At 42.2% G+C, this 27440-nt stretch overlaps 1 protein-coding gene across 1 annotated transcript; it reads left to right on the forward strand.

Moving 5' to 3' along the window:
• On the forward strand, positions 1–27440 carry LOC121539270 (protein lin-52 homolog). The gene is made up of 6 exons (XM_041847633.1): positions 1–65; positions 3943–4017; positions 4110–4147; positions 4246–4312; positions 4422–4505; positions 26632–27440. Exons 1-6 carry the CDS (start codon positions 35–37, stop codon positions 26685–26687), a joined length of 351 nt encoding a protein of 116 aa, XP_041703567.1. The 5' UTR covers positions 1–34; the 3' UTR covers positions 26688–27440.

The raw sequence follows: 27440 nt of genomic DNA on the forward strand, positions 1-27440 counted from the left end.
CACGTCAATCCATTGGCTGCATTATATCACGTGTATGGATCTGAAGATGGCGTCTCCAAATGGAGGTAAATTCTAATTCCGTTGTTGGGTGTATAAATTGACATTTTGATACCGAGATGCTTCTGAAACGCGTATGCTTCGTAGTTATATTTGCTGAAACATTCTTAGTTCATAGTTGTACAAATAATGTCTCACGTTTTTCACCAGGCTATGCTCACACAACAGGTTTTGTCTGCCAAACCAAAACAAGCCAGCTAGCAATGCCTTTCTTCCTAACTTACTTGATAAGATAACTAGCTATGCCGGTTGTCAACCATTAGCAATCTCGGCCTATCCAACTTAACAGTAAAGTCAATTTTAATGGACACTGACCTAGCTAGGTGGTCAGTAAAGGAACAGTAGCTGTAATGACTAATTCATGTGCATGCTAGTAGCTACAGACTGTACGCCAGATAATGTGAAATAACCAAAGATTTTGGGTGTCCAGTATTGGGCGTTACAGGATAGCCCCATATATACCACCACCAATAGATTTGTCAACTTACCTGTTCTTGGCAATACTTTCTTCGTTCTTGATTCTGTGAAAAAAGTAGCTATCTTAGAAATGTCAATTTCCAGTTGCAGGTGGTTCTACAAAAACCAGCGAAAACTCAAAGATATTAAATCCATGTTTTGTACTTTGCGAGGTGGTTCCTCTCCATTTTAGCTGCTGCACATCTAGCATTTCCCAACATCTTGTTAGGATATAGTCCTTTCTAAGTGACGACAGCGCATCACACAGTGTGACCAAAACACAAGGTCTTCACACATGCAAGTGGCATATCTCACTCGATACTAAACATGGATTGAATATATCTGAGTTTAAGCTGTTTTTTTTAGAACCACCTGGAAACGTAAATTTCTAATATACTAAGTTCTTGATTCGGTGAAAAAGTTATCGCCAAGAACAGGTTAGTTAAACAAAAAGGGTGGGTGTAAAATAATTGCTAGCTAGTTAGTAGATAGGCCTACTGTATTTATATCTAAGGTTATCTACAGTACCAGTCAAAAGTTTGGACACTCATTCAGGGGATCTTCTTTATTTTTACAATTTTCTACATTGTAGAATAATAGTGAATACATCAAAACTATGAAATAACACATATGGAATCATGTAGTAACCAAAAAAGTGTTAAGCAAATCTAAATATATTTTATATTTGAGATTCTTCAAAGTAGCCACCCTTTGCCTTGATGACAGCTTTGCACACTATTGGCATTCTCTCAACCAGCTTCATGAGGTAGTCACCTGGAATACATTTCAATTAACTGGTCTGCCTTGTTAATTTGTGGAATTTCTTTCCTTCTTAATGCGTTTGAGCCAATCAGTTGTGTTGTGACATGGTAGGGGTGGTATACAGAAGATAGTCTATATTATGGCAAGAACAGCTCAAATAAGCAAAGAGAAATGACAGTTCATCATTACTTTAAGACATGAAGGTCAGTCAATCCGGAAAATGTGAAGACTTTGAAAGTTTTCAAGTGCAGTCGCAAAAACCATCAAGCGCTATGATGAAACTGTCTCTCATGAGGATCGCCACAGGAAAGGAAGACCCAGAGTTACCTCTGCTGCAGAAGATGAGTTCATTAGAATAACTGCACCTCAGATTGCAGCCCAAATAAATGCTTCACAGAGTTCAAGTAACAGATATCGCAACATCAACTGTTCAGAGGAGACTGCGTGAAGCAGGCCTTCGTTGTCGAATTGCTGAAAAGAAACGACTACTAAAGCACACCAATAAGAAGAAGAGACTTGCTTGGGCCAAGAAACACGAGCAATGGACATTAGACCGGTGGAAATCTGTCCTTTGGTCTGATGAGTCCAAATTAGATATTTTTGGTTCCAACCGCTGTGTCGTTGTGAGACGCAGAGTAGGTGAACGGATGATATCCGCATTGTGTGGTTCCCACCGTGAAGCATGGAGGAGGAGGTGTGATGGTGTGGGGTTGCTTTGTTGGTGACACTGTCTGTGATTTATTTAGAATTCAAGGCACACTTAACCAGCATGGCTACCACAGCATTCTGCAGCAATACGCCATCCCATCTGTTTTGCGCTTAGTGGGACTATCATTTCTTTTTTAACAGGACAATGACCCAACACACCTCCAGGCTGTGTATGGGCTATTTGACCAAGAAGGAGAGTGATGGAGTGCTGCATCAGATGACCTGGCCTCCACAATCACCCGACCTCAACCCAATAGAGATGGTATGGGATGAGTCGGACCGCAGAGTGAAGGAAAAGCAGCCAACAAGTGCTCAACATGTGGGAACTCCTTCAAGACTGTTGGAAAAGCATTCCAGGTGAAGCTGGTTGAGAGAATGCCAAGAGTGTGCAAAGCTGTCATCAAGTCAAAGGGTGGCTACTTTGAAGAATCTCAAATATAAAATATATTTAGATTTGTTTAACACTTTATTTGGTTACTACATGATTCCATATGTTTTATTTCATAGTTTTGCTGTCTTCACTATTATTCTTCAATGTAGAAAATAGTAAAACATAAAGAAAAACCCTTGAATGAGTAGGTGTGTCCAAACTTTTGACTGGTACTGTATGTCAAACATCTGCCATAACCATCTTTCTAGCCTGCTAGCTGTCTAGCTATAGAATGTAGATACCAGTAGTTGGAACCGGTTCAGGGAACAGAACAGAAAATCGGAAAGGAACAAACAATTTAGAGGAACAGAACCCGAGAACGAAAGTGATCTATACTGTTCTGGAACAGAACCGTTATTTTAAAAGTATGGGAAACAGTTATTAACGTTATTTTACATTCCGGACATTTTTTTCCAGTCCCACAAAAAAACGCAACAAAGAGCCTATGCAAAGCCCTCACTGTTACTCAGAAACGTATTCCAGTGTCTGCCTGCCTGCCAGCTGAAAATCTTTGCCAGTGTTTGTGTAGGCTACCTCCCCCTCCCTCCGAAGCATGCATAGTGTAATGTAGCTACTGACGTTACAGGCGTGATTCAGAAATTAGGGAGAGATTTTTTATTAGAGAACAATAGATTAACTTTTTCAATGTTAGTTAAGGATACTATAGTTGTTACGTTTCCCATTGGATTTATTAACTACAAAAAGGTAAGCCGTGTTTTTATTTCAATTCTGATGCCCCTCTGCTCACACAAGCTTGTGTCTGGTCTAGCTATCAAACTCTAGGCGGCATTATGTGTAATGTAATGGAACTGAGAGTCATGATCAAGAGCTAGCTCTGGTCCAAAGTTAGTTAAGCCAACTCTCTGAAGTTCAAAGACATTCAAAGTTCCTTCATAGAAGCCGCTCCTCCGTAGGTATAATTCTGTGGGCCTAATTCAGATAATGCATGTCATAACAACAAGATGCCCAGCACTTCATGCCCAGCGCTCTCCTCACCTACAAAATGTCAGTCGCATGTCGCACCCTACACTACACTTGTCTATCCAATGCATGTAAATAGCTTGCCTGCTCCATAGCAAACAGCTTTATCCATTGGTGAAGTAATTTAATTTTGTTTTCAGAGGTTTAAAAAGGAACAGAAAGGAACAATATAATCCGTAACTTGTTTTTGGTTCGAACCTGGTCAGAACTTTGTTTTGCTGGTCGGACCAGTGGAAGGAATGAAAACAATAATGGTTCTGTTTAGAATTAAACGACTGGAAAATAATATTGGTTCCACCCCTGGTAGAGCCTACAAAAGCCTACATACAAACACACTGTACATTGAGAAGAACGGATTATGACTCCTTTCATAACATTATGTTCAATTCAAACCCAATCACTAATCACTTATACTAAATGAGCCCTGTTAATGTAGCAAGCAAGTGCAATGACTTAGCGTGCACAGCACTTAGCTAAAGGCTACTCTTTCACATTTAGCAGTGTTGAATCGGTTGATGACGACTAAAATCATTTTCCCCCTTTGTAAGGTGATGATTTTGAGTCCTCTCTGCTGAGTTTTGAGAAGCTGGATAGAGCATCTCCTGACCTATGGCCAGAGCAATGTAAGTTTGTCTTCTCCTCTCTGTGTTTGCTTCATAAAGACATGTAGCCTATCATTGCAATTTACTCATTCCTGTTTCTGATTCTCACACAGTGCCAGGAGTTGCGGAATTTGCTGCATCTTGCAAAAATGTGAGTGTTTTTCAAAGATCTATAGCTAGCATTGATAAATGAATAGACCTACATTGCTGAGAGAATGCACATTCTTATTATTATTTTTTGTCTTGCAGCCAATTACCAATTCTCCACCCAAATGGATGGCTGAACTGGAGAGTGAGGACATTGAAATGTTAAAAGGTAAAGTACAGTAGCGTCATATGGTACACTTACTGTTGAGCATTGCCTACCTGTGAAAATAGGGTAATAAGTATTCACTGACTGTACTCCAACTCTATTCCTCCGACAGAGCTGGGGAGTCTGACCACAGCCAACCTGATGGAGAAGGTCAAAGGGCTACAGAACCTGGCCTACCAGCTGGGCCTTGAGGAGTGTAAGTATATACACATGATACACATACACACACACACAACCAGTTGGGCACCAGAGCCCTGCACGGGCATACATTTTAAGCCCTACCCATGCCCGCGATGCTCAGGCACTACCCTACCCGGGCCCGATTGCTTCTGCCAAATTTAAGGCCCTGCCCGAAATTAGAAATAGTTTCCTCCATTAGTAAATCCATCACTTGCTCGCTGCTTGCTCTGCATGTGCTCTGCTCATGGCGGCTCTGGATCTGTGAGTATTCATAGCAACGGCTCCGCTTGAGCTGCTCTGCTCAATGACAAGACATATAGAGAGCTGTTAGCTACTTTTCATCACTGTAAACTCCGACAAAACTCAATGAACATTATTATTTTCTGTGAAATAATCTCTCGTCTTATATTTGATGAGGTTGAAGCACTTCTGACACCATGTTATGATCATAGTCAGATACAGTATGAATGTACTGTGCAGCAGAGCACAAGGAAATGACTCAGCTTCAAAATGTTAGTGATCAATTTAGTGATACCTGAGCCCTGCCCGTACCCTAGTTATTGATGAAATAACCGGGGCCCGTCAGGCTTGGGTCGTGTAGCCCAGCTCTTGTCACTCCATAGGCTACCTCTAGATGGTGCTGCTAGCCTTATGGCTAATTTATGTCTGAACAGTCAAGGAACATCTCAAGTATTTGGTGCTACAGTCATTCTACTCATTTTACATTTCACGAAGTAGACACCGCTTAGTAAGATTCAATGTATTTCTAATTTTTCTGAATATTGATGTTATGAATTAGACAGCAATAGATCGTAAATGGAGAGTATTGGAGTGATTCCTCATGAAATCCAGACAAAAAAATGATGATTTTTGGAATTTTCACTAAATGTAATCCATAGAATAGTCCATTAGAGGATGGATTGTTGAGATATATTTGACATTTGTATCTAAAAGCATCATTGATAAATAATTAATTAAAGTTGGCATATTTATGACATTTTGGCATTAACCAGGCCTCCTTTAAGACTCCATAATGTTTCATCTTTCATCTGATGCTACAAAGCAAAAAATTGGTGTCATTTGAAGCTTTACCGCTTGCTCTGTAATATGAGTAGTATTTTGATTTAAGTATATAAAGAAAATACTGAATATTGAAAAATCTAAACATGAAAATATATAAAAACAATATAAAACAATATTTGGTAAATATTTCAATATATTGTTGAACATACAGTGCCTTCAGAAAGTATTCATACCCCTTGACTTATTCCACATTTTGTTGTGACAGCCTGAATTCAAAATTGTTAAAATAATATATTTTTTGTCACCCATCTACACACAATACCCCATAATGACAACGTGAAAACATGTTTTTAGAATTGTTTTCACATTTATTGAAAATGAAATACATAAATATCTCATTTACATAAGTATTCACACCCCTGAGTCAATACATGTTAGAATAACCTTTGGCAGCGAATACAGCTGTGAGTCTTTCACCTGGATTGTACAATATTTGCACATTATTATTTTTGTAATTCTTCAAGCTCTGTGAAGTTGGTTGTTGAGCATTGCTAGACAGCCATTTTCAAGTCTTGCCATAGATTTCCAAGCCTATTTAAGTCAAAACTGTAACTAGGCCACTCTGGAACATTCAAAGTAATCTTGATAAGCAAATCCAGTGAATATTTGACCTTGTGTTTTAGGTTATTGTCCTGCTGAAAGGTGAATTTGTCTCCCAGTGTCTGTTGGAAAGCAGACTGAACCAGGTTTTCCTCTAGGATTTTGCCTGTGCTTAGCTCTATTCAGTTTATTTTTATCCTAAGAAAACTCCCTTGCCGATGACAAGCATACCCATAACATGATGCAGCCACCACCATGTTTGAAATTTTTTTGAATTTTTATTTAGTGCCTTATTGCAAACAGGATGCCTGTATTCTGTACAAATGTCCTTCTTTTCACTCTGTCATTTAGGTTAGTATTGTTTAGTAAGTAACTACAATGTTGCCCTCATGGTGAAATCCCTAAGTGGTTTCCTTCCTCTCCGGCAACTGAGTTAGGAAGGACACCTGTATCTTTGTAGTGACGGGGTGTATTGATACACCATCCAAAGTGTCATTAATAACTTCACCATGCTCAAAGGGATATTCATTGTCTGCTTTTTTATTTTTTATTTTTTACTCAAGACATTTCAGCTTTTCATTTTTAATTAATTTGTCAAAATGTCTAAATTATGGGGTATTGTGTGTAGGCCAGTGATACAATCTCAATTTAATCAATTTTAAATGCAGGCTGTAACACAACAACATTTGGGAAAAGCCAAGGGGTGTAACTACTTTCTGAAGTCACTGTAATATACTTTACAGGCATGTCAAAGTTCCAGAGTGGGATCTCTGCTAGTTTAAAGTTATGGCCTATTTTATACAGAGAAATTGGCTATTTTTTATTTGATTTATTTAACCTTTATTTAACCAGGTAAGCCAGTTGAGAACAAGTTCTCATTTACAACTGCGACCTGGCCAAGATAAAGCAAAGCAGTGCAATAAAAACAACAACAACACAAGGTTACATATGGAATAAACAAAAACTAAACGTACAGTTAATAACACAATAGAAAATCTATATACAGTGTGTGCAAATGTAGTAAGTTATGGAGGTAAGGCAATAAATAGGCCATAGTGCAAAATAATTACAATTTAGTATTAACACTGGAGTGATAGATGTGCAGAAGATGTGCAAATAGAGATACTGGGGTGCAAATTAGCAAAATAAATAACAATATAAATAATAATATGGGGATGAGGTAGTTTGGTGGGCTAATTTCAGATGGGCTGTGTACAGGTGCAGTGATCGGTAAGCTGCTCTGACAACTGATGCTTAAAGTTAGTGAGGGAGATAAGTGTCTCCAGCTTCAGAGATTTTTGCAGTTCGTTCCAGTCATTTGCAGCAGAGAACTGGAAGGAATGGCGGCCAAAGGAGGTGTTGGCTTTGGGGATGACCAGTGAGATATACCTGCTGGAACACATACTACGGGTGGGTGTTGCTATGGTGACCAATGATCTAAGATAAGGCGGGGATTTGCCTAGAAGTGATTTATAGATGACCTGCAGCCAGTGGGTTTGGCGACGAATATGTAGTGAGGGCCAACCAACGAGAGTGTACAGGTCACAATGGTGGGTAGTATATGGGGCTTTGGTGACAAAATGGATGGCACTGTGATAGACTACATCCAATTTGCTGAGTAGAGTGTTGGAAGCTATTTTGTAAATGACATCGCCGAAGTCAAGGATCGGTAGGATAGTCAGTTTTACGAGGGCATGTTTAGCAGCATGAGTGAAGGAGGCTTTGTTGCGAAATAGTAAGCCGATTCTAGATTTAACTTTGGATTGGAGATGCTTAATGTGAGTCTGGAAGGAGAGTTTAATGTCTAACCAGAAACCTAGGTATTTGTAATTGTCCACATATTCTAAGTCAGACCCGCCGAGAGTAGTGATTCTAGTCGGGTGGGCGGGTGCAAGCAGCGTTCGATTGAAGAGCATGCATTTAGTTTTACTAGCGTTTAAGAGCAGTTGGAGGCCATGGAAGGAGTGTTGTATGGCATTGAAGCTCGTTTGGAGGTTTGTTAACACAGTGTCCAATGAAGGCCCAGATGTATACAAAATGGTGTCGTCTGTGTAGAGGTGGATCTGAGAGTCACCAGCAGCAAGAGCGACATCATTGATATACACATAGAATAGAGTCGGCCCGAGAATTGAACCCTGTGGCACCCCCAGAGACTGCCAGAGGTCCAGACAACAGGCCCTCCGATTTGACACATTGAACTCTATCTGAGAAGTAGTTGGTGAACCAGGCGATGCAGTCATTTGAGAAACCAAGGGTATTTAGTCTGCCAATAAGAATGCGGTGATTGACAGAGTCAAAAGCCTTGGCCAGGTCAATGAAGACGGCTGCACAGTACTGTCTTTTATCGATCGCGGTTATTATATCGTTTAGGATCTTGAGCGTGGCTGAGGCGCACCCATGACCAGCTCAGAAACCAGATTGCATAGCAGAGAAGGTACGGTGGGATTCGAAATGGTCGGTGATCTGTTTGTTAACTAGGCTTTCAAATACTTTCGAAAGGCAGGGCAGGATGGATATAGGTCTGTAACAGTTTGGATCTAGAGTGTCACCCCCTTTGAAGAGGGGGATGACCGTGGCAGCTTTCCAATCTCTGGGGATCTCAGACGATACGAAAGAGAGGTTGAACAGGCTAGTAATAGGGGTTGCGACAATTTCGGCTGCTAATTTTAGAAAGAAAGGGTCCAGATTGTCTAGCCCAGCTGATTTGTAGGGGTCCAGATTTAGCAGCTCTTTCAGGACATCAGCTATCTGAATTTGTGTGAAGGAGAAGCGGGGGGTGGGGCATGGGCAAGTTGCAGCGGAGGGTGCAGAGCTGGTGGCCGGGGTAGGGGTAGTCAGGTGAAAATGCTTATTGAAATTCTCGATTATCGTAGATTTATTGGTGGTGACAGTGTTTCCTAGCCACAGTGCAGTGGGCAGTTGGGAGGAGGTGCTCTTATTCTCCATGGACTTTACAGTGTCCCAAAACGTTTTGGAGTTAGTGCTACAGGATGCACATTTCTGTTTGAAAAAGCTAGCCTTTGCTTTCCTAACTGATTGTGTATATTGGTTCCTGACTTCCCTGAAAAGTTGCATATCGCGGGGGCTATTCGATGCTAATGCAGTACGCCACAGGATGTTTTATGCTGGTCAAGGGCAGTCAAGTCTGAGGTGAACCAGGGGCTATATCTGTTCTTAGTTCTGAATGGGGCATGCTTATTTAAGATGGAGAGGAAAGCACATTTGAAGAACATCCAGGCATCCTCTACTGACGGAATGAGGTCAATATCCATCCAGGATACCCGGGCCAGGTCAATTAGAAAGGTCTGCTCGCTGAAGTGTTTTAGGGAGCGTTTGACAGTGATGAGAGGTGGTCGTTTGACCGTGGACCCATTACGGACTCAGGCAATGAGGCAGTGATCGCTGAGATCCTGGTTGAAGACAGCGGAGGTGTATTTAGAGGGTAAATTAGTCAGGATGATATCTATGAGGGTGCCCATGTTTACGGATTTAGGGTTGTACCTGGTAGGTTCCTTGAGAATTTGTGTGAGATTGAGGGCATCTAGTTTAGATTGTAGGACGGCCGGGGTGTTAAGCATATCCCAGTTTAGGTCACCAAGCAGTACGAACTCTGAGGATAGATGGGGGGCAAGCAATTGACATATGGTGTCCAGGGCACAACTGGGGTCTGTAGCAAGCGGCATCAGTGAGAGACTTATTTCTGGAAAGGTGGATTTTTAGAAGTAGAAGCTCAAACTGTTTAGGCACAGACCTGGATAGTATGATTGAGCTCTGTAGGCTATCTCTACAGTAGATTGTGACCCCACCCCCTTTGGCAGTTCTATCTAGACAGAAAATGTTGTAGTTCGGAATGGAAATGTCTGAATTTTTGGTGGCCTTCCTCATATTACAGAGCATTGAGCAAGCGGTACATTTTCATATGTCACCAATGTTTGTTTTGTAGCAACTACAGATGAAACACTATGGAGTCTTAAAGGACGCCTGGGTAAGGCCAAAATGTCATAAATATGCTAACTTTGATAAATTATTTCTCAATTATGCTTTTAGATACAAATGCCACATATATGTAAAACATCTTTCCTCCAAAGGACTATTCTATGGATTGCATTTTGTGAAAATCCCCAAAATAATGGTATTTTTTTGTCTGGGTTTTGTGAGGAATCACTCATTGTATGGTTATATTGACGAAGGCTATCTTGTTGTCTAACTGGGTGTAGAAAGCAGTTAGAGCACTCCATGTATCTATCCTTTATTTGCATGGCGTTGATGATGGTTTTATAACTCAGTGTAAAACAACAGCAATTCAAGATTGCATTTAGAAGTCTGGTGATGTGGGGGCAGGTCTCACATAACACAACAAGTATTGAAGCATGTGATGGATGCAAAATGTGGTTTGACAGATTTTCTGCATCCATTGTCCTAATCCATAAAGTGTGGATTAGAGAGATGTAGCCTAGCTAAGTGCTCCTATTTTTCCTAAGAGGAATATGGGTACTTAGCTCGCTATGGACAAAGCACACCATGCGCAAACCCAGAAACAAAAAGCCATGACAGGGATTTGATACAGACTGAAATTATTTCCTCTCAAAGTATTTTTGAATTCTAACTTCGCATTTAACGTTGGCTGCACTCATTTTGCACACACTCTTGTTGCAGACTAGAGAGCTCCCTGACAACCAGATTTAAATATATGCTCTCTGGACGGAGTTCTATCTTAAATCTGGAGTGGATTTAGCATCCATTCAGTGCTTAAAACAGAAACTGTAATCTTGTACAGTGAGGACGAGGAACCCTCTGCCCCCCTTTGTGATTCTGAGAGATGTAGAGCATGTTGGTTATGCAGAGGGGGTGAAGGGCGGATATGTCCCGCTCCACTGCGAGCGCACAGCTGATTTGTCAAATTCCATAAAGACAGGATGATTAAAGTAGACTCATTCTGGAAAGGATTACGGCAAACATGATTTGTCTGGGCTTTGCCCCGCTCGCTCAGAAAAATTAGAAATATATTTTTGTTTAATGGCAACGTTTATGTTGATCAAGCAAGCCACCTCAAAATATTGCCGCCAAGATATAGGGAATGACTTGACTGCTTGAGTGACAATGAATTGCCTCAAAGTGCACGTAGACTTGGTGGGGATGACAGAAGCAATGACACTGCTCGAATGTCCCATTATTATGTAGCAGGCATTATGAAAGCTCAGATTAGTGTCATTGACTTCAGCGTAGCTGTAGAATAAATGTGTTATCTGCTTATTCCAGGCTCATATTTACAGGTCAGGATCCTCTCGGTCTACCACACATATTATAGCAGCAAATACAAATTAAACAAGCTGATCATACAGTCTGATCCAGGGTCTGTGGGACCAATCTCACCCAAACGCGATAAGCTTCATTTACAGGCATTTATGGGAAAATTAAGCTATCTGATGTCCCTCACAATTTTCAGATAAGCTTGACTCATGCCCTGAGCAAGCAGTGATCTGTTAATGATCTTTAATTCGATTAAATGCTTCATGTTGTTTACCATATCACATCTTTGTTAGTTATAAAGATGTTAGCAGCCATAAAAGGAAGGGATGTTGTCTTTGCAACCATGTCATGTGCCTCGGGATGACGTGACACAATGATGGTTAGTATTGGTCTCAGAGCAGCTTGTAATGGCGCTCTCTTTAATGTGCTCTGGTTTAATTTTCTAGTTTTCCCAGCTGTCAGAGGAGGCCTTGTAAATCTCAGCTACTTTTTCATCATGTTTGTTTGCTCTTCAGTGCCCGTAAATGAGAGAGAGAGCGAGAGAGCACCAGGGCAGGGGACAGGATTTACTACCCCCCCCTTTAAACATGTGGCCCATTATACTGAGCTGGTTAATGGGTAGAGCACAATCAGCCAGTGAAAACACCCCCCCCCCACCCCGCCTTGATGCCTGTGGAGGAAGGGGACTGACCAGACGTAGACACCTCTGACCTAGAGGACACTGCTTTCACCTGACCCTTCAGGAGGACTTGGAACACTAGCCTAATGTAATGGAAAATGGACAAATGTAGCCTAATCTTTGGAGATCCGAAGGCAGAATGCCTGTAGAACAGAGCCCCCAAGTGTGGAAGGCAAGTGGGGCAGCACTTTGCATGTACACTGGGGGAAAAAAGTATTTAGTCAGCCACCAATTGTGCAAGTTCTCCCACTTAAAAAGATGAGAGAGGCCTGTAATTTTCATCATAGGTACACGTCAACTATGACAGACAAAATGAGAAAAAAAATCCAGAAAATCGCATTGTAGGAAATTTAATGAATTTATTTGCAAATTATGGTGGAAAATAAGTATTTGGTCAATAACAAAAGTTTCTCAATACTTTGTTATATACCCTTTGTTGGCAATGACACAGGTCAAACGTTTTCTGTAAGTCTTCACAAGGTTTTCACACACTGTTGCTGGTATTTTGGCCCATTCCTCCATGCAGATCTCCTCTAGAGCAGTGATGTTTTGGGGCTGTTGCTGGGCAACACGGACTTTCAACTCCCTCCAAAGATTTTCTATGGGGTTGAGATCTGGAGACTGGCTAGGCCACTCCAGGATCTTGAAATGCTTCTTACGAAGCCACTCCTTCGTTGCCCGGGCGGTGTGTTTGGGATCATTGTCATGCTGAAAGACCCAGCCACGTTTCATCTTCAATGCCCTTGCTGATGGAAGGAGGTTTTCACTCAAAATCTCAAGATACATGGCCCCATTCATTCTTTCCTTTACACGGATCAGTCGTCCTGGTCCCTTTGCAGAAAAACAGCCCCAAAGCATGATGTTTCCACCCCCCATGCTTCACAGTAGGTATGGTGTTCTTTGGATGCAACTCAGCATTCTTTGTCCTCCAAACACGACGAGTTGAGTTTTTACCAAAAAGTTATATTTTGGTTTCATCTGACCATATGACATTCTCCCAATCCTCTTCTGGATCATCCAAATGCACTATAGCAAACTTCAGACGGGCCTGGACATGTACTGGCTTAAGCAGGGGGACTGCAGGATTTGAGTCCCTGGCGGCGTAGTGTGTTACTGATGGTAGGCTTTGTTACTTTGGTCCCAGCTCTCTGCAGGTCATTCACTAGGTCCCCCTGTGTGGTTCTGGGATTTTTGCTCACCGTTCTTGTGATCATTTTGACCCCACGGGGTGAGATCTTGCGTGGAGCCCCAGATCGAGGGAGATTATCAGTGGTCTTGTATGTCTTCCATTTCCTAATAATTGCTCCCACAGTTGATTTCTTCAAACCAAGCTGCTTACCTATTGCAGATTCAGTCTTCCCAGCCTGGTGCAGGTCTACAATTTTGTTTCTGGTGTCCTTTGACAGCTCTTTGGTCTTGGCCATAGTGGAGTTTGGAGTGTGACTGTTTGAGGTTGTGGACAGGTGTCTTTTATACTGATAACAAGTTCAAACAGGTGCCATTAATACAGGTAACAAGTGGAGGACAGAGGAGCCTCTTAAAGAAGAAGTTACAGGTCTGTGAGAGCCAGAAATCTTGCTTGTTTGTAGGTGACCAAATGCTTATTTTCCACCATAATTTGCAAATAAATTCATTAAAAATCCTACAATTTGATTTTCTGGATTTTTTTCTTCTCAATTTGTCTGTCATAGTTGACGTGTACCTATGATGAAAATTACAGGCCTCTCTCATCTTTTTAAGTGGGAGAACTTGCACAATTGGTGGCTGACTAAATACTTTTTTCCCCACTGTATATTATGCATGCACATATGTGTTAGTATGGGCGGGTGTGGCAGGCCCCTGTCCCCTGGGCCCCCCCTCCACGGCTGTGTGACGCTGCCCCAGTGTTTCCCAGAGGGAGCCTGGCGCGTGCCCCCTCCCTAGACCCCAGCTGCTGCTCCGCCCTGTGATGAATGCCCCTGTTGTTGGCCGCTGAGCCCGGCATCAGGCCCTGGGTCCCAGGAGAGTGCTGACTACTGTGATAAGTGCTGTTATTGGAGGTAATTGAAAGGAGAGTGGTCCTGAGGGACAGGCCTCAGGCTGCTGCTGCTGCTCTAACACACTTGTAGGTTTCACTGATCCCCACCACCACCGGCTAACTTGACTGACTGGGCCTTGGCTCCTTGCTAATGCAGTGATATCCTTCTCTATGATGCGGCCTGATATGGAGCCAAGCAGCTTCCCTATGCCGAGACCATTTAGTGTAGACTGATATCATTTTAAAAAATAATTCTTCAGAGTCAGATGATGACAAGTACTGTACAGAACCAGCCTCCTGATTTTTCACTGCAATGGATTTATTGTTGGAAATAGATTCTGATTTTAAATAAATGGGGCCAATGTGTGACATTGGGATTAACATTTCGAAATGGTTTGAAACTGAAATAAAAAAGATTTTCATGCAGTTCCAAATGTGTGCAAATTGGTTATTAACTTCACCTATACCACAACATAGTCCTAGGACTATATATCCTTTAAGAAAGGTTCATAAAGATATTGGCAAGTCAAATTCAAGGACTTTCAGGAACTTTTTCAAGCACTTCATTGTAATTTAAGGACCTCAATGTTATACAATTGTATAATTTATATAATTGTGTATATATAGGGCCTAATATAGAACCCTCCCCCCCAAAAAGCATGCAAAAAGTGTCAAAAAAGTAGGCCATTACCGCTTTAAGAATAATGATTTTTTTGAGGGGGGTCTTGCCAATGCATTGATATTCAAATTATTATTACATTCTAAAATATGTGAGAATAATGTGGACATTGCCTAACTAAATAGATTGGATGCATGGCTGATTTTCTGTAGCCTATGTGGCCGACGCAGGAACACATAATAAAGCCATGAATAGCGGTAGCATTAATCTCACCATTACTGTTTTTATAATGAGAAAGTGACCAAAAACCAGGTTCCTTTTTTAATGGAAGGATTTGTATGGAAAGCCAAGCTGAAGCCAACAAATGTTGACGTCCTCATAGTAACTGCACATGGTTTTACCGCAACAGAGTAGCGCAACACCCTTCAATTGAAATGGCGGGAAACAAAGAAAGTGACCACATCTCTCACAAAAACGGATCAAAAATGAAATCACAGATAATTATAAGGGAGCAGGAGAACTTATAAATTGGCTACAAGGACTTTTCAAGCACCAGATTTAAGAAATGTCTGATTTTTAAGGTAGGCCTATTCCAGTACTTGAATTTCTGAGCTCCAAATTAAAGTTCAAGTAGACTACTTCAAGCCCCTTGTATTGTTTAAAATTGCAGGTGTAACATGGAAAACAAAATGTACAGTACCAGTCAAAAGTTTGGACACACCTACTCATTCAAGGGTTTTTCTTAATTTTTTACTATTTTCTACATTGTAGAATAATAGTGAAGACATCAAAACTATGAAATAACACATATGGGATCATGTAGTAACCAAAAATGTGTTAAACAATTTGAGATTCTTCAAAGTAGCCACCCTTTGCCTTGATGACAGCTTTGCACACTCTTGGCGTCCTCTCAACCAGCTTCACCTGGAATGCTTTTCCAACAGTCTTGAAGGAGTTCCCACATATGCTGAGCACTTGTTGGCTGCTTTTCCTTCACTCTGCCGTCCGACTCATCCCAAACCATCTCAATTGGGTTGAGGTCGTGGGATTGTGGAGGCCAGGTCATCTAATGCAGCACTCCATCACTCTCCTTCTTGGTAAAACAGCCCTTACACAGCCTGGAGGTGTGTTGGGTCATTGTCCTGTTAAAAAACAAATGATAGTCCCACTAAGCGCAAACCAGATGGGATGGCATATCGCTGCAGAATGCTGTGGTAGCCATGCTGGTTAAGTGTGCCTTGAATTCAAAATAAATCACAGACAGTGTCACCAGCAAAGCACCATCACACCTCCTCCTCCATGCTTCACGGTGGGAACTACACATGCGGAGATCATCCGTTCACCCACACCGCGTCTCACAAAGACACGGCGGTTGGAACCAAAAAATCTCCAATTTGGACTCCAGACCAAAGGACAGATTTCCACCGGTCTAATGTCCATTGCTCGTGTTTCTTGGCCCAAGCAGGTCTCTTCTTCTTATTGGTGTCCTTTAGTAGTGCTTTCTTTGCAGCAATTCAACCATGAAGGCCTGATTAACACAGTCCCCTCTGAACAGTTGATGTTGAGATGTGTCTGTGACTTGAACTCTGAAGCATTTATTTGGGCTGCAATTTCTGAGGCTGGTAACTCTAATGAACTTATCCTCTGCAGCAGAGGTAACTCTGGGTCTTCCATTCCTGTGACGGTCCTCATGAGAGCCAGTTTCATCATAGCGCTTGATGGTTTTTGTGACTGCACTTGAAGAAACTTTCAAAGTTCTTGACATTTTCCGTATTGACTGACCTTCATGTCTTAAAGTAATGATGGACTGTCGTTTCTCTTTGCTTATTTGAGCTGTTCTTGCCATAATATGGACTTGGTCTTTTACCAAATAGGGCTATCTTCTGTATACCCCCCTACCTTGTCATAACACAACTGATTGGCTCAAACGCATTAACAAGGAAAGACATTCCACAAATTAACTTTTAACAAGGCACACCTGTTAATTGAAATGCATTCCAAGTGACTACCGCTGGTTGAGAGAAAGCCAAGTGTGCAAAGCTGTCATCAAGGCAAAGGGTGGCTATTTGAAGAATCTCAACAAATATATATATTTTGATTTGTTTAAAACTTTTTTGCTTACTACATGACTCAATATGTGTTATTTCATAGTTTTGATATGCTCACTATTATTCTACAATGTAATAAATAGTCTAAAAAAATTAAAATAAATTGAATGAGTAGGTGTGTCCAAACTTTTGACTGGTAGTGTATTTCTCATGTTATTTCATTACCAGGTCATATTGTGAATAAGCCCAAAGGGGTATGTAATTTGTTGTCATTATATCCAGAATAATTCATATGAATAGCATTGGGTGTTGTCCAATCCAAGGCACAAAAACACATGAACACATTACCTTAATACCTTCTCTGTTAAATCTAACGAGACCCTGCTCTAAATCAAGCAGACAACAACAGATGATCAACATCAACATCCAACGTTAATCCAGGAACAACTGTCTTCACCGGCGTAACAAATGAGACACAAATACTCTTGACATTCCTCGCAAACTCCTTTTTTACGCATGCGCTTTCACAATAGCTGTTTGTCACTTGACTGTCATTCGGAAAAATCCTTCCTGGATCAGATGATGATGTGTGAAAATATCACGGCGTAACTAATCAGCTGGACACCAAATGCCCATCCAACAAGTATTATGCATAATTATTGAAGAACCACGTTAATGACAGTATTGATTTAGGTTTTAAGTATCAAGGTAAGGTGACTCTTTTGGTTAGAAGCATTCGATTTTGCAATTGCATACATCATTTTTGATTTGTGTGCCTTTGAAAACTGCTTTCACCCCGTAACATAAGGAGACACGTAATGTTACCTAGTTACACTGCATTTCTGACATCTCTATACAAAAAACTGTCCAACAGCTAGATCCAGGATTCTTACAGGGTTCAAGTTCAATGTCTAATTTAACTGAATTATACTTAATATATGATATAACAACAATTTACACTGCCATAAATGCAAGGACAGGATAGTAATGTTTTATGTCACACCATTTTTGACAAATCCATCAAGACACCAACCATGATAAAGGGTTAAACAGGTTTTAAATCAACTCGTGAATTTGATTGAATATAGCTATGATCCCCCTCTTATATCTTCATGTAATGAGATGAAACAATTGGCAGATTATTATCAATGACTGATCAACAGCTGTAAGAAGTTGTCTAGTGTAGGAAATCCTCACTGTTACCCTAGTTTATATTTGCATGTCAAAGTGCTTAAAGTGCATATTAGTCCAACATATTGTTCATTTTAAGTATTGCACTTGGAATAAAATACTTTCTGGCCCTGTTGGTTTTTGCTTTTGGCTGCCTGTACCTGTGGCCAGAGGGGAGGGGTTGGAATTTGGGGTGGAGTGGATGAAAAGAGTCTGATGTGATTTTACTCGCCTTCTGCAGAGCTCTGCACAGATAGACAGATGACAGGTCTTCTTGCTGCTGCCCCATTATTTTACCGCAAGACCTGACAATCTTCCTCAATGAGGCTGTCATAATCATCCAGGTAATCATCCAGGTTTGGTTTGATACAAGGGAATGCCAGTCAAGACCAGTCCTGTTCTGCTCTGTATTGGCTGGCAGTGGCAAAGAGCTGTCCTGGTCTAAACACCACTGTGCCACCACCACAGTAAAGCCAGGATGACCCCTACATCCCTGCCTATGTTGAGGTGAGGCTGAAGGTCAGTGCTGACAGCTTCTAATGGCCCAGCATCAATCTCCTTCTTATTAACAGGCCAGGGCTGCTGAATATGATTGCATTCACACTGGCCCACGGTGCTAATGTGCCTTCATCAATCCATCAGGGCGGCCTGAGCGACCGCGGGGCGGGCGGTTATGAAGTGCTGCTCCCTGACAGCCTCTGAATGAGGAACAGGGGACCCCCTCCTCTCCTCCTCTGTCCTCCTCTCTGCACCGGCCTGCTTTATGAGCTCATAGTGGAGATGAATGGCAAGGCCTACCCGCTGGAGAATTGTCCGTGGTGAAGATGCCATTAGGAATGGCGTGATGGGAAACTGAAACAGGAGTCAAACGGTGCTGTGTGTGTTGATCAGTTTTCTGTATAAAATTATTTCATTTTTTTGCAATTTGAGATACATGTTTTGGGGGAAATATTGTTTGGCTTGAAGAGATATAATAAAATTAAATCGCTGGTATGAGAAAATTGTCCCTAAAAAAACTTTTATGTTTAGCAAAATATGTATAAAGTTAATCCAGAAGCCTCAAACCAGTGTTGCATGGTTAACGCAGGTTAGTTTCCTGACTGTTTATGTTTAGTGCAGCTGTTGAAGCATGTAGCAACAGTCAGTGCTGAATCGCAATCGTACAATCAGAATTGTGGTTCATCAAATTCTTGAAATTCAACAGTTCACTTTTATCCGTTTAGAATGTTTGACTATTACACCAAGATTGTCTAAACAGCCTAGAAGCTATGGTGCTGTGCCCTCTGTCTCTGTATCAGTGTTGGAGGTGTGAGGGAAAGAAAGCTGCACACACCGCCTGTTCTTAAGCCCTGCCTGCCTGCCTGCCTGCCTGCCGCCTCCCTGAGCAGATCGGAAATGACACCTCATTTCCATAAACGCATTAGGAATTCATTGGATTTTCTTTCCCAGCTAATCATAGTGGCGGTGTAAAACCTTTTAGGCTTTTTAATGAATGCATTTTGACTGATTGCCTATTAATAAGGACACCTCTTGAACAGGGATAGGCTGTGGCAGGGGTGGGGAGGTGTAGATGTGTTTGTTTGTGCGAGCGAGTGTGTGTGTCTCAGTGCACACAAGCAGGAATATATTGGAGGGAGAGAAGAGGGTGGAGGAGAGGAGCGCTCTCTCGGTTGGGACATAAAGAGGAACCAGTGGCTCCCCTGGGAAATCACTGGCTGTGTCTGCATCTTAAATATCCCTGTGAAGTATCAATAAGTAGGTAATTGAATTGTGAACACAAACATGAGCGTCAGGTGTAGGCTATGTTTTGTGAGGCGGGGGGTGTATATGGGGAGGGGGGGGGGGGGGGGGGAGTGAATGTGTTAATGGAGGAAGGAGGGGTGTGTGTGGGTGGGGGGGGTGTCATCTCCGGTCCCAGGGGAAGTGGACATTGAGAATGGATGTTAAATCCATTAAGTAAAGCTTACAGCCAGTAATAGCTGAGTGGCACTTGAAGATGGGCAGCAGGGGTCAGATTAGTCTGCTTGACTCTTAATGATAGTGAATTGGGGAAGTCAGGGCTGGAGGCTGGGACGCCAGTTAACCCAGGTGGTCATCTGTCTCTGGGGCTAACAGGGGTCTGGCTGCCTCCTCTGGTGTGTGCCTGGAGGGGTGGAGGGGCCTCACCATGATTACTACCATTCTACACACAGGGGAGGGGGGGGAGACGAGATGATGTGACAATGACATGTCACACATTTAGGCTATACATTTACATTGGGAGAATGCCATTTTGAGAAGTGCTGGTGGACGAATATTGTAGTCAGTATTGGATATTCATTTGGATGAGGGGGACATTATGTAATTGTATATCCCATCAGTCCCATGTTGTGATGGCATCCCCTTGGCCAGCTCAGCCAGGGCTAAATTATAATTGGAGAGAAACTAATCAACAGGGTGAAGACATGGCCCTCACAATCCATAAGGTGTCATTTAGTATGGCTGGCAGCTGTAACAAGTCACTGATAAATAAGTACAGAATTAGTGAATGACCTTTCTAATCAACTAAACACATCTCTAACTCCCTCTAATCAGTATTGATTGCCCCTGCCCTGTAACAGCGTCTATGTGTGGGCATGAGCACATGCATCTGTGTGTGTTTCTGGGAGAGGGGGGGTGGTTTGATGATGTCTGCCATCTATGTTGGTGTCTTCCACTCCGTGTGTGTGAGTCCAGTTGCCTGAGGGTGGCTGGCTGATCATTTCTCTTCCCACTTTTAATATTTATCTTAAAATGCAAATCATATGAGTTTCTATGTGACAGAGGGGGATGCTAAACTGAACTCTAATTAATGAGTGGCTCAGAGGGGTTAGTCTTGATCGAGGGGGTCTCTGGGGGAGGGGATGGTACAGCCACAGACCAGGCTGCTCTCCTTTATTGTTGTGGGGCTAGAGAGAGATACGGAGGGAGAGAGCCACCAATCTCTCCCATTAACAGGCCTCTCCAGAAACCTGTGGTCCATTTAACAAGCTCTTAGCAGAGAGATCAGAAAGACAAACCTGGGATTAGGAGACCAATGACTCAATAGTATTCTCTAAAGCAGGGGTATTGAACTCTTAGGGTTTCACAGAATAAAAAAAGCTCTCTCAGTCCTCTTTAACGTGAACTCTGGGGTAAAAAAAAAAAAGAAGCAAAATAACTCAGTTCTCTTTGTATTCACATTGGTATGTTTAGAAAGGAACCAAGATATGTTTTCCAACATTCACTCAATGCACTCTGGGTAACAGTACAGTACAAGCCATTCCATCAGAACGTGTTATCGGACCACTAGAAATACCAACGTACATTTTGAAAGCTAATAGATTGCATTTAGTTAAAAGATTAGACATAATTGTAATCAGAAGAGAATATTAACATGTAAATATTATTGGTGACAGATTAAATACCAGTAGAATAAGTGTATATTAAATAATGCTGTAGGCCTAATTGAAAATTGTACACCCAATGTAGGCTACTGCCCCTTTAAGAGCTAGAATGGATTTTGTACCCTATGTTGTGATTCTCACCAACTATGTTGTCTTCTCACACCATTCAAACCCCACAATTGAATAAACAGTGTATGAAGCTCTCTTAGCCTATAGATCAGGGTTCTTCAATTCCGGTCCTGGAGGGCCGAAACACTTCTGTTTTTTATTTCTACCTGGTAGTTAATTGCACTCACCTGGTGTCCCAGGTCTGAATTAGCCCCTGATTAGAAGGAGAGGATGAAAAACAGAGGTGTTTCGGCCCTCCAGGACCGGAATTGAAGAACCATGCTATAGATCAACATATTGCAAAATAATCTGAACATCGTGTCAGTACAAAACTCCACACATATTTTGGAATTTCTTTGCATCCTTGACAATCGCTAATCAATATCCAAAAACAGCACGTTTTTTTCTACGAACCTGCACATCATCATCTTCTCTCTCCAATCTGAGGGGTTATGGCAGTGGAAACTGTGTTCCAGTAGTCTAGTGTGTGGTGCGGGAATAATGACAACTGAACCTGAGGAGCTTTGTGTTTGAGCATTGCCCTAAAAAAGGGAACCGGACTGCGGAATTCAAGCAAACCGAATTCAGACCACCTCTCGAGATGGTCTTAGTTTGGTTCACTTTGGGGGCTCTTTTGAGGGGTCTGAGTTCCTTTGGGGTGTTCAAACTCCACAAAAAATTAAGCAAAACGCACTGAGTTCACAAAAATTGTCTGAAAGGGACCAAGTGTGAAAACACCCTTACCCTACGATGTCCGGAGCCTTCTGGTTTTCTGTTCTGCCTGATAATTAATTGCACACAGGTGTCCCGGGTCTAAATCAGTCCCTGATTAGAGGGAAACAATGAGAAAATGCAGTGGAACTGGCTTCGAGGTCCAGAGTTGAGTTTGAAGGTTCTAGAGGTCCTGTCTCCATCCACAGGAAGTTTGGAGATTATGTAATTTGTATATGAATGCAATACAGTGATAAATCTATCGTTTTAGGTTATAGTTTTATCTTTCTATTTCGTGTCATATCATCAAATACAAGGTCATAGCAGACTACTAATCATGCTGTTGTATCTATCTTCTCTATTTAACATGTAGATCTCTCTTCCTCTGTGTGGAGTGTAGGCCTAATTAGTGAGATTAAACACTGTTCTGGTAGCCTTTGGCTCACCAAACCCAACTCCTCCAAATAGAGAAATTAAATCTGTGCACCAGTCGTTTTGTGTCATCCTAATTCATTACATCCCACCTGATTCTGATTGTTTCATTCTATCTAAGACCCCGTCTGCCTGTCTGTCCGGGGGCTCTGATTATTTTTGTTTAGTGTTATTCGAAGAGACAGCAGCGCCACGCAAAATTAATCAATCCCAATCCAATTAGCGTCATGTTTAACCTGATGATGGACACCTCAAGGTGAAGTGGCCCGTGCTCAGCCGGGGCATTATCATTCCAGGCGGGGCGGCTCATCTAAATTACAATCCACCCTGGTTTTTCATTAGCCGCTAACCCCTTCACCGTGCACCACACCGCTCTGCACAGCCCAACAAACACCCAGACACCCAGGCTGCTCATCAGCGCTGGTGTCAGGTTCAACAAGCAGAGACAGACACTTCTACAACTGTGGACCTTCTGTGTGGGTGGGAAAGCTTGGGACAGTGGGACAGGCTCATGTGTATTTGTATGCATGTTTTTCCAAAAAGATACAAGATTGAAGGCAGCGTTGATGAGCAGCCTGGGTGTCTGGGTGTTTGTTGGGCTGCCCACTTGAAATAGGAATTTACTTTCAGTGTGGCCTGTATTGCTCTTCATGTCCAGGTGGGTATGCTTAGCAACTGTATGAAGAAGGTGATTTTTGTGCGGGTTTGAAGAGGCGATCCCTGCTCCCCACTTGGCCCTGCCTGAGCTTTGATTCTCTGCTGGTGCTTCTTCTCTTTCTTCTCCTTCTTCTCTTATTACCAAGAACAAAGAGTAATTACTGGACCAGGATGAGGCCTCTCCAGGGTCACACTGATGCTGGAGGATATCCCTGTAGCGTCCATTGTGACATAATCTGGCTATTGTTGACTGAACCTCCTGAAATACTCTCCTTACCAGATAGAAGCAAAGTGACAAAAGGCCTTAAGTTGGGGCCAATCTGTTGTCGAGCTATGGGGTTGGCACGGATCCAAAACTATTGCACAGAGCTTGTTTTGTAGACCCACACCAAGCGCTTTTCATTATGTCTCTACACAGTACTTCTCCTCGCTTTTCTAGCTAACCTTTATGGTCAATGTTGGGAGTGCTATCTGATCAGTGTCTTCGGTTCTTACTAGGGTATTTCAGTGTTAAGTGTATAGTAATGGCAGTCAGTGAGGAGAAATGTGGATATCGCCATAGTCTCTTACACATAATGCGCTCTATGATGGAAGTTGTGGATTAGGTATGGGCACGGTTAATCGAATATCCAGATATCCAAACGGACCTTCGTATTCAATTACTTGAGTGAGTGTCATCTTTGAAGAATAAAAAATTGTAGGCCTATTTTAAAAATGAAAAAGCTTTGTCTAAATTGTGACATTTTTACCTACAAGGATATGCCATGATATTTTAAATTCTTAATTTAATAAAACAACAAACTTTTGAAAATTTTTATGTGTTGAGCTACTGCTGCGCATTTATCACTCCAGGCTGCCCTGACATTGTTATGCTGTTTTCCCCACTTCAAATTGCAATTACAGGCACTCACCTAACAGAGTTTCCACAAGACTAGACACAGATCAATGCAAAATACTCTCCAGACAACCTTTTTGTAACAGAATCAGTTCTATCATGGCGAACATCAGACTTCTCTTTCGCTGTTGCAGTTAGCCAAACTACCGGAGAAAAGCAAGCAGCCTGTCCGCTGTTTACCTCTGCCATGTGTATTTGTGTCATTCTTATAGGTCAAGAGTCATTATTATTATCGACTATCCGGATATCCGAAAAAATGTCATGATATTATTTGATTAGTAAAATAATTTCAAATGCCCAACCCTATTGTGGCTTGAATAGTTTGCGTTCCAGAGAATGGTATCTTTCAGACAACAAATACCCCTTTCACTCCCACTATCTTTTTCTTGAACACACGTGCATGCACGCAAACACCAACACACATACATACTGAGATGCTTGAATACTTGTATCTGGCTGCCTTGAGACGACAATCACAAGGGGTGTGTCTTTGGTAGTTAGCTGCATCTTATGTTGTTTTCCATGTCCAGAATGAACAGATGTTGGTATAAATTACCTTCCTGTTAGACATCTCACAAATGAAATGCATGCTTTGCATTGATAAGTGATTCTGCTCTGAAGCGAGGAACTGAGAGATGGAATGCTGTAGCTTGTTTTAGTCTAAATCCCTGGTCAAAGCATGTTTTGACAGCATAAGGTTTGTAGTGTTCCTAGTAGTGATGCGCGGGTTGACTCATAACCCGCAGTCCCAGCGGCTATATGTGCAGGGCGGACGGGTTTAGGATCATTAAATATCATGTGGGTGGGTGGTGGATAGGTTGAATAAAGAGAAAAGTATACCTTAAATCCATAAATGTATAATCTTGTGCAATTTATATGTATAGGCTACATTTAGGTTTTTCTTTCATTGTTATAGGCTATCTGGTATTAGTGCATAAGCTTAACTGTACGTGCGCCAAATAGCCTTCACGCCAATCACCAAATGCTTTTGGGAACAGGCAGAAAAAGTTAATGTCAATCCACAGAGGCAAAAAGGACTTAGTCGAAGTTTAATTCATTAAGACAAAAGCTGCAAAAGGAGAGTTGAAAATAAAGAGAAGGGAGGGCCAGAAAAGTAATGTTTGGGAAAGATTTGGTGAAGTGGTAAAAGAGGATGATTGGAGTGCCGCTATTGGACTGCCCCGGTCAACTGTAAGTGCTGTTACTGTGAATTGGAAACGTCTAGAAGCAACAATGGCTCAGCCGCGAAGTGGTAGGTCACACAAGCTCACAGAAAGGGACTGCTGAGTGCTGAAGCGAGTAACGCGTAAAAATCGCCTGTTCTTGGTTGCAACACTCACTACAGAGTTCCAAACTGCCTCTGGAAGCAACGTCAGCACAATAACTGTTCATCGGGAACTTCATGAAATGGGTTTCCTTGGCCAAGCAGCCTCACACAAGCCTAAGATCACCATGCGCAATGCCAAGCGTCGGCTGGAGTGGTGTAAAGCTCGCCGCCATTGGGTTCTGGAGCAGTGGAAACGCGTTCTATGGAGTGATGAATCACGCTTCACCATCTGGCAGTCCGACGGAAGAATCTGGGTTTGGCTGATGCCAGGAGAATGCTACCAGCCCCAATGCATAGTGCCAACTGTAAAGTCTGGTGGAGGAGGAATAATGGTCTGGGGCTGTTTTTCATGGTTTGGGTTAGGCCCCTTAGTTCCAGTGAAGGGAAATCTTTACGCTACAACATACAATGACATTCTATACGATTCTGTGCTTCCAACATCGTGGCAACAGTTTGGGGAAGGCCCTTTCCTGTTTCAGCATGACAATGCCCCCGTGCACAAAGTGAGGTCCATACAGAAATGGTTTGTCGAGATCGGTGTGGAAGAACTTGACTGGCCTGCCCAATCCCTGACCTCAACCCCATCGAACACCTTTGGGAAGAATTGGAATGCCGACTGCGAGCCAGACCTAATCGCCCAACATCAGTGCCCGACCTCACTAATGTTCTTGTGGCTGAATGGAAGCAAGTCCCCGAAGCAATGTTCCAACATCTAGTGGAAAGCCTTCCCAGAAAAGTGGAGGCTGTTATAGCAGCAAAAGGGGGACCAACTCCATATTAATGCCCATGATTTTGGAATGAGATGTTCGTTGAGCAGGTGTCCACATACTATTGGTCATGTAGTGTATCTAAATCAGGCAACAGAAAAACCTGCACCCCCTGTCAAATATATTTCATTTCACTAGCATATAGCGTATTTACTATAGTTCCGGGTTAGGGTTGGGTGCGGGCCTCAGATTTTCACTATCACACATAGTCGGGCGGTTGCGGATGGGTTATTAGCAATTGCGGGCGGGTGTACAAACAGCTGACCCACGCATCACTAGTTCCCAGAAGCCTATAGATAATCAGTGGAAATACTTTCAATGAACAAATTGTTTTTAGGTAGGTTACCTCAAGTTGAATAAGAGGTGCTCCAAACGTTTGATTTCTGAAATATTCAGTTGTTGATATTTACATCGTATCATTTGTTCATTCTCCAGCCAGGGAGATGACCAGGGGAAAGTTCCTGAACATCCTGGAGAGACCCAAGAAGTGAAGACCCCAGGACTGCTCTTTACACAGTATGTCTCTGCACAGAGAGTAATACAACACCCAGACGACTGACTTGAGACTCAGAATCAGACCTATGCCTTTATGTATACACTCATACTACAACCATCATCAAATCCCTGGACTTTGCATTTGAATAGAGACACTGGGGCTAAATTCACTCACTGCAGAGTTCTCCTCTAACGCACCCTACACACCCTACGCAAATGGGGAGCGTCATATACGATCCGTTCCAAAATTTGAGCCGCACAAAGTACGTAGAGCATTATGTATTTGGAGCATTATTTTCACCCCCTGTTGCATAATTAGGCGAGACAATGCCTTGGACTGTTCCCGGCTGGAGATGTTGCAGAGGCTCTGGCTGCGCTGGTGAGCGCTCACTCTCCACAAGTTACACATCTCCACAGGCCACTAATAAGCCCCTAATTGTCTTTCCAATTCAAACGGACAGAGGCAGCCACTCTCCAAAAGGCTGCACCCCCTGCCTTGTTTGCGTAAAGTGTGTAGCGTCCTGAAGAGTCCAAGGGCTGCAACACTTTTCACCCCCTATTCCATTTACTTTTATAATGATTTGAAATGGTGAGTCGATTTAAATTTCCTTTTTAGCTAGCTAGTAGGACTATTTTTTAAATTAGTCTATATTCTGTATTTATTCTTATTTTTTATTTGTATTTGGAGCATTATTTACATTTTTGCAATTTGTCAAAGTAAATTGTGTAATAAAGTCTTAAAGTTGAAA

Source organism: Coregonus clupeaformis, chromosome 25, assembly GCF_020615455.1.
Source record: "Coregonus clupeaformis isolate EN_2021a chromosome 25, ASM2061545v1, whole genome shotgun sequence".
Lineage (NCBI taxonomy): Eukaryota > Metazoa > Chordata > Actinopteri > Salmoniformes > Salmonidae > Coregonus > Coregonus clupeaformis.

Excerpts from the sequence above, each read along its gene's own strand:
- LOC121539270 (XM_041847633.1), top strand. The coding sequence starts at position 35 with ATGGATCTGAAGATGGCGTCTCCAAATGGAG. Across the intron at positions 66-3,942 it reads GATGGCGTCTCCAAATGGAG|GTGATGATTTTGAGTCCTCT; the intron begins GTAAATTCTAAT and ends CCCCTTTGTAAG. Across the intron at positions 4,506-26,631 it reads CCAGCTGGGCCTTGAGGAGT|CCAGGGAGATGACCAGGGGA; the intron begins GTAAGTATATAC and ends TTCATTCTCCAG.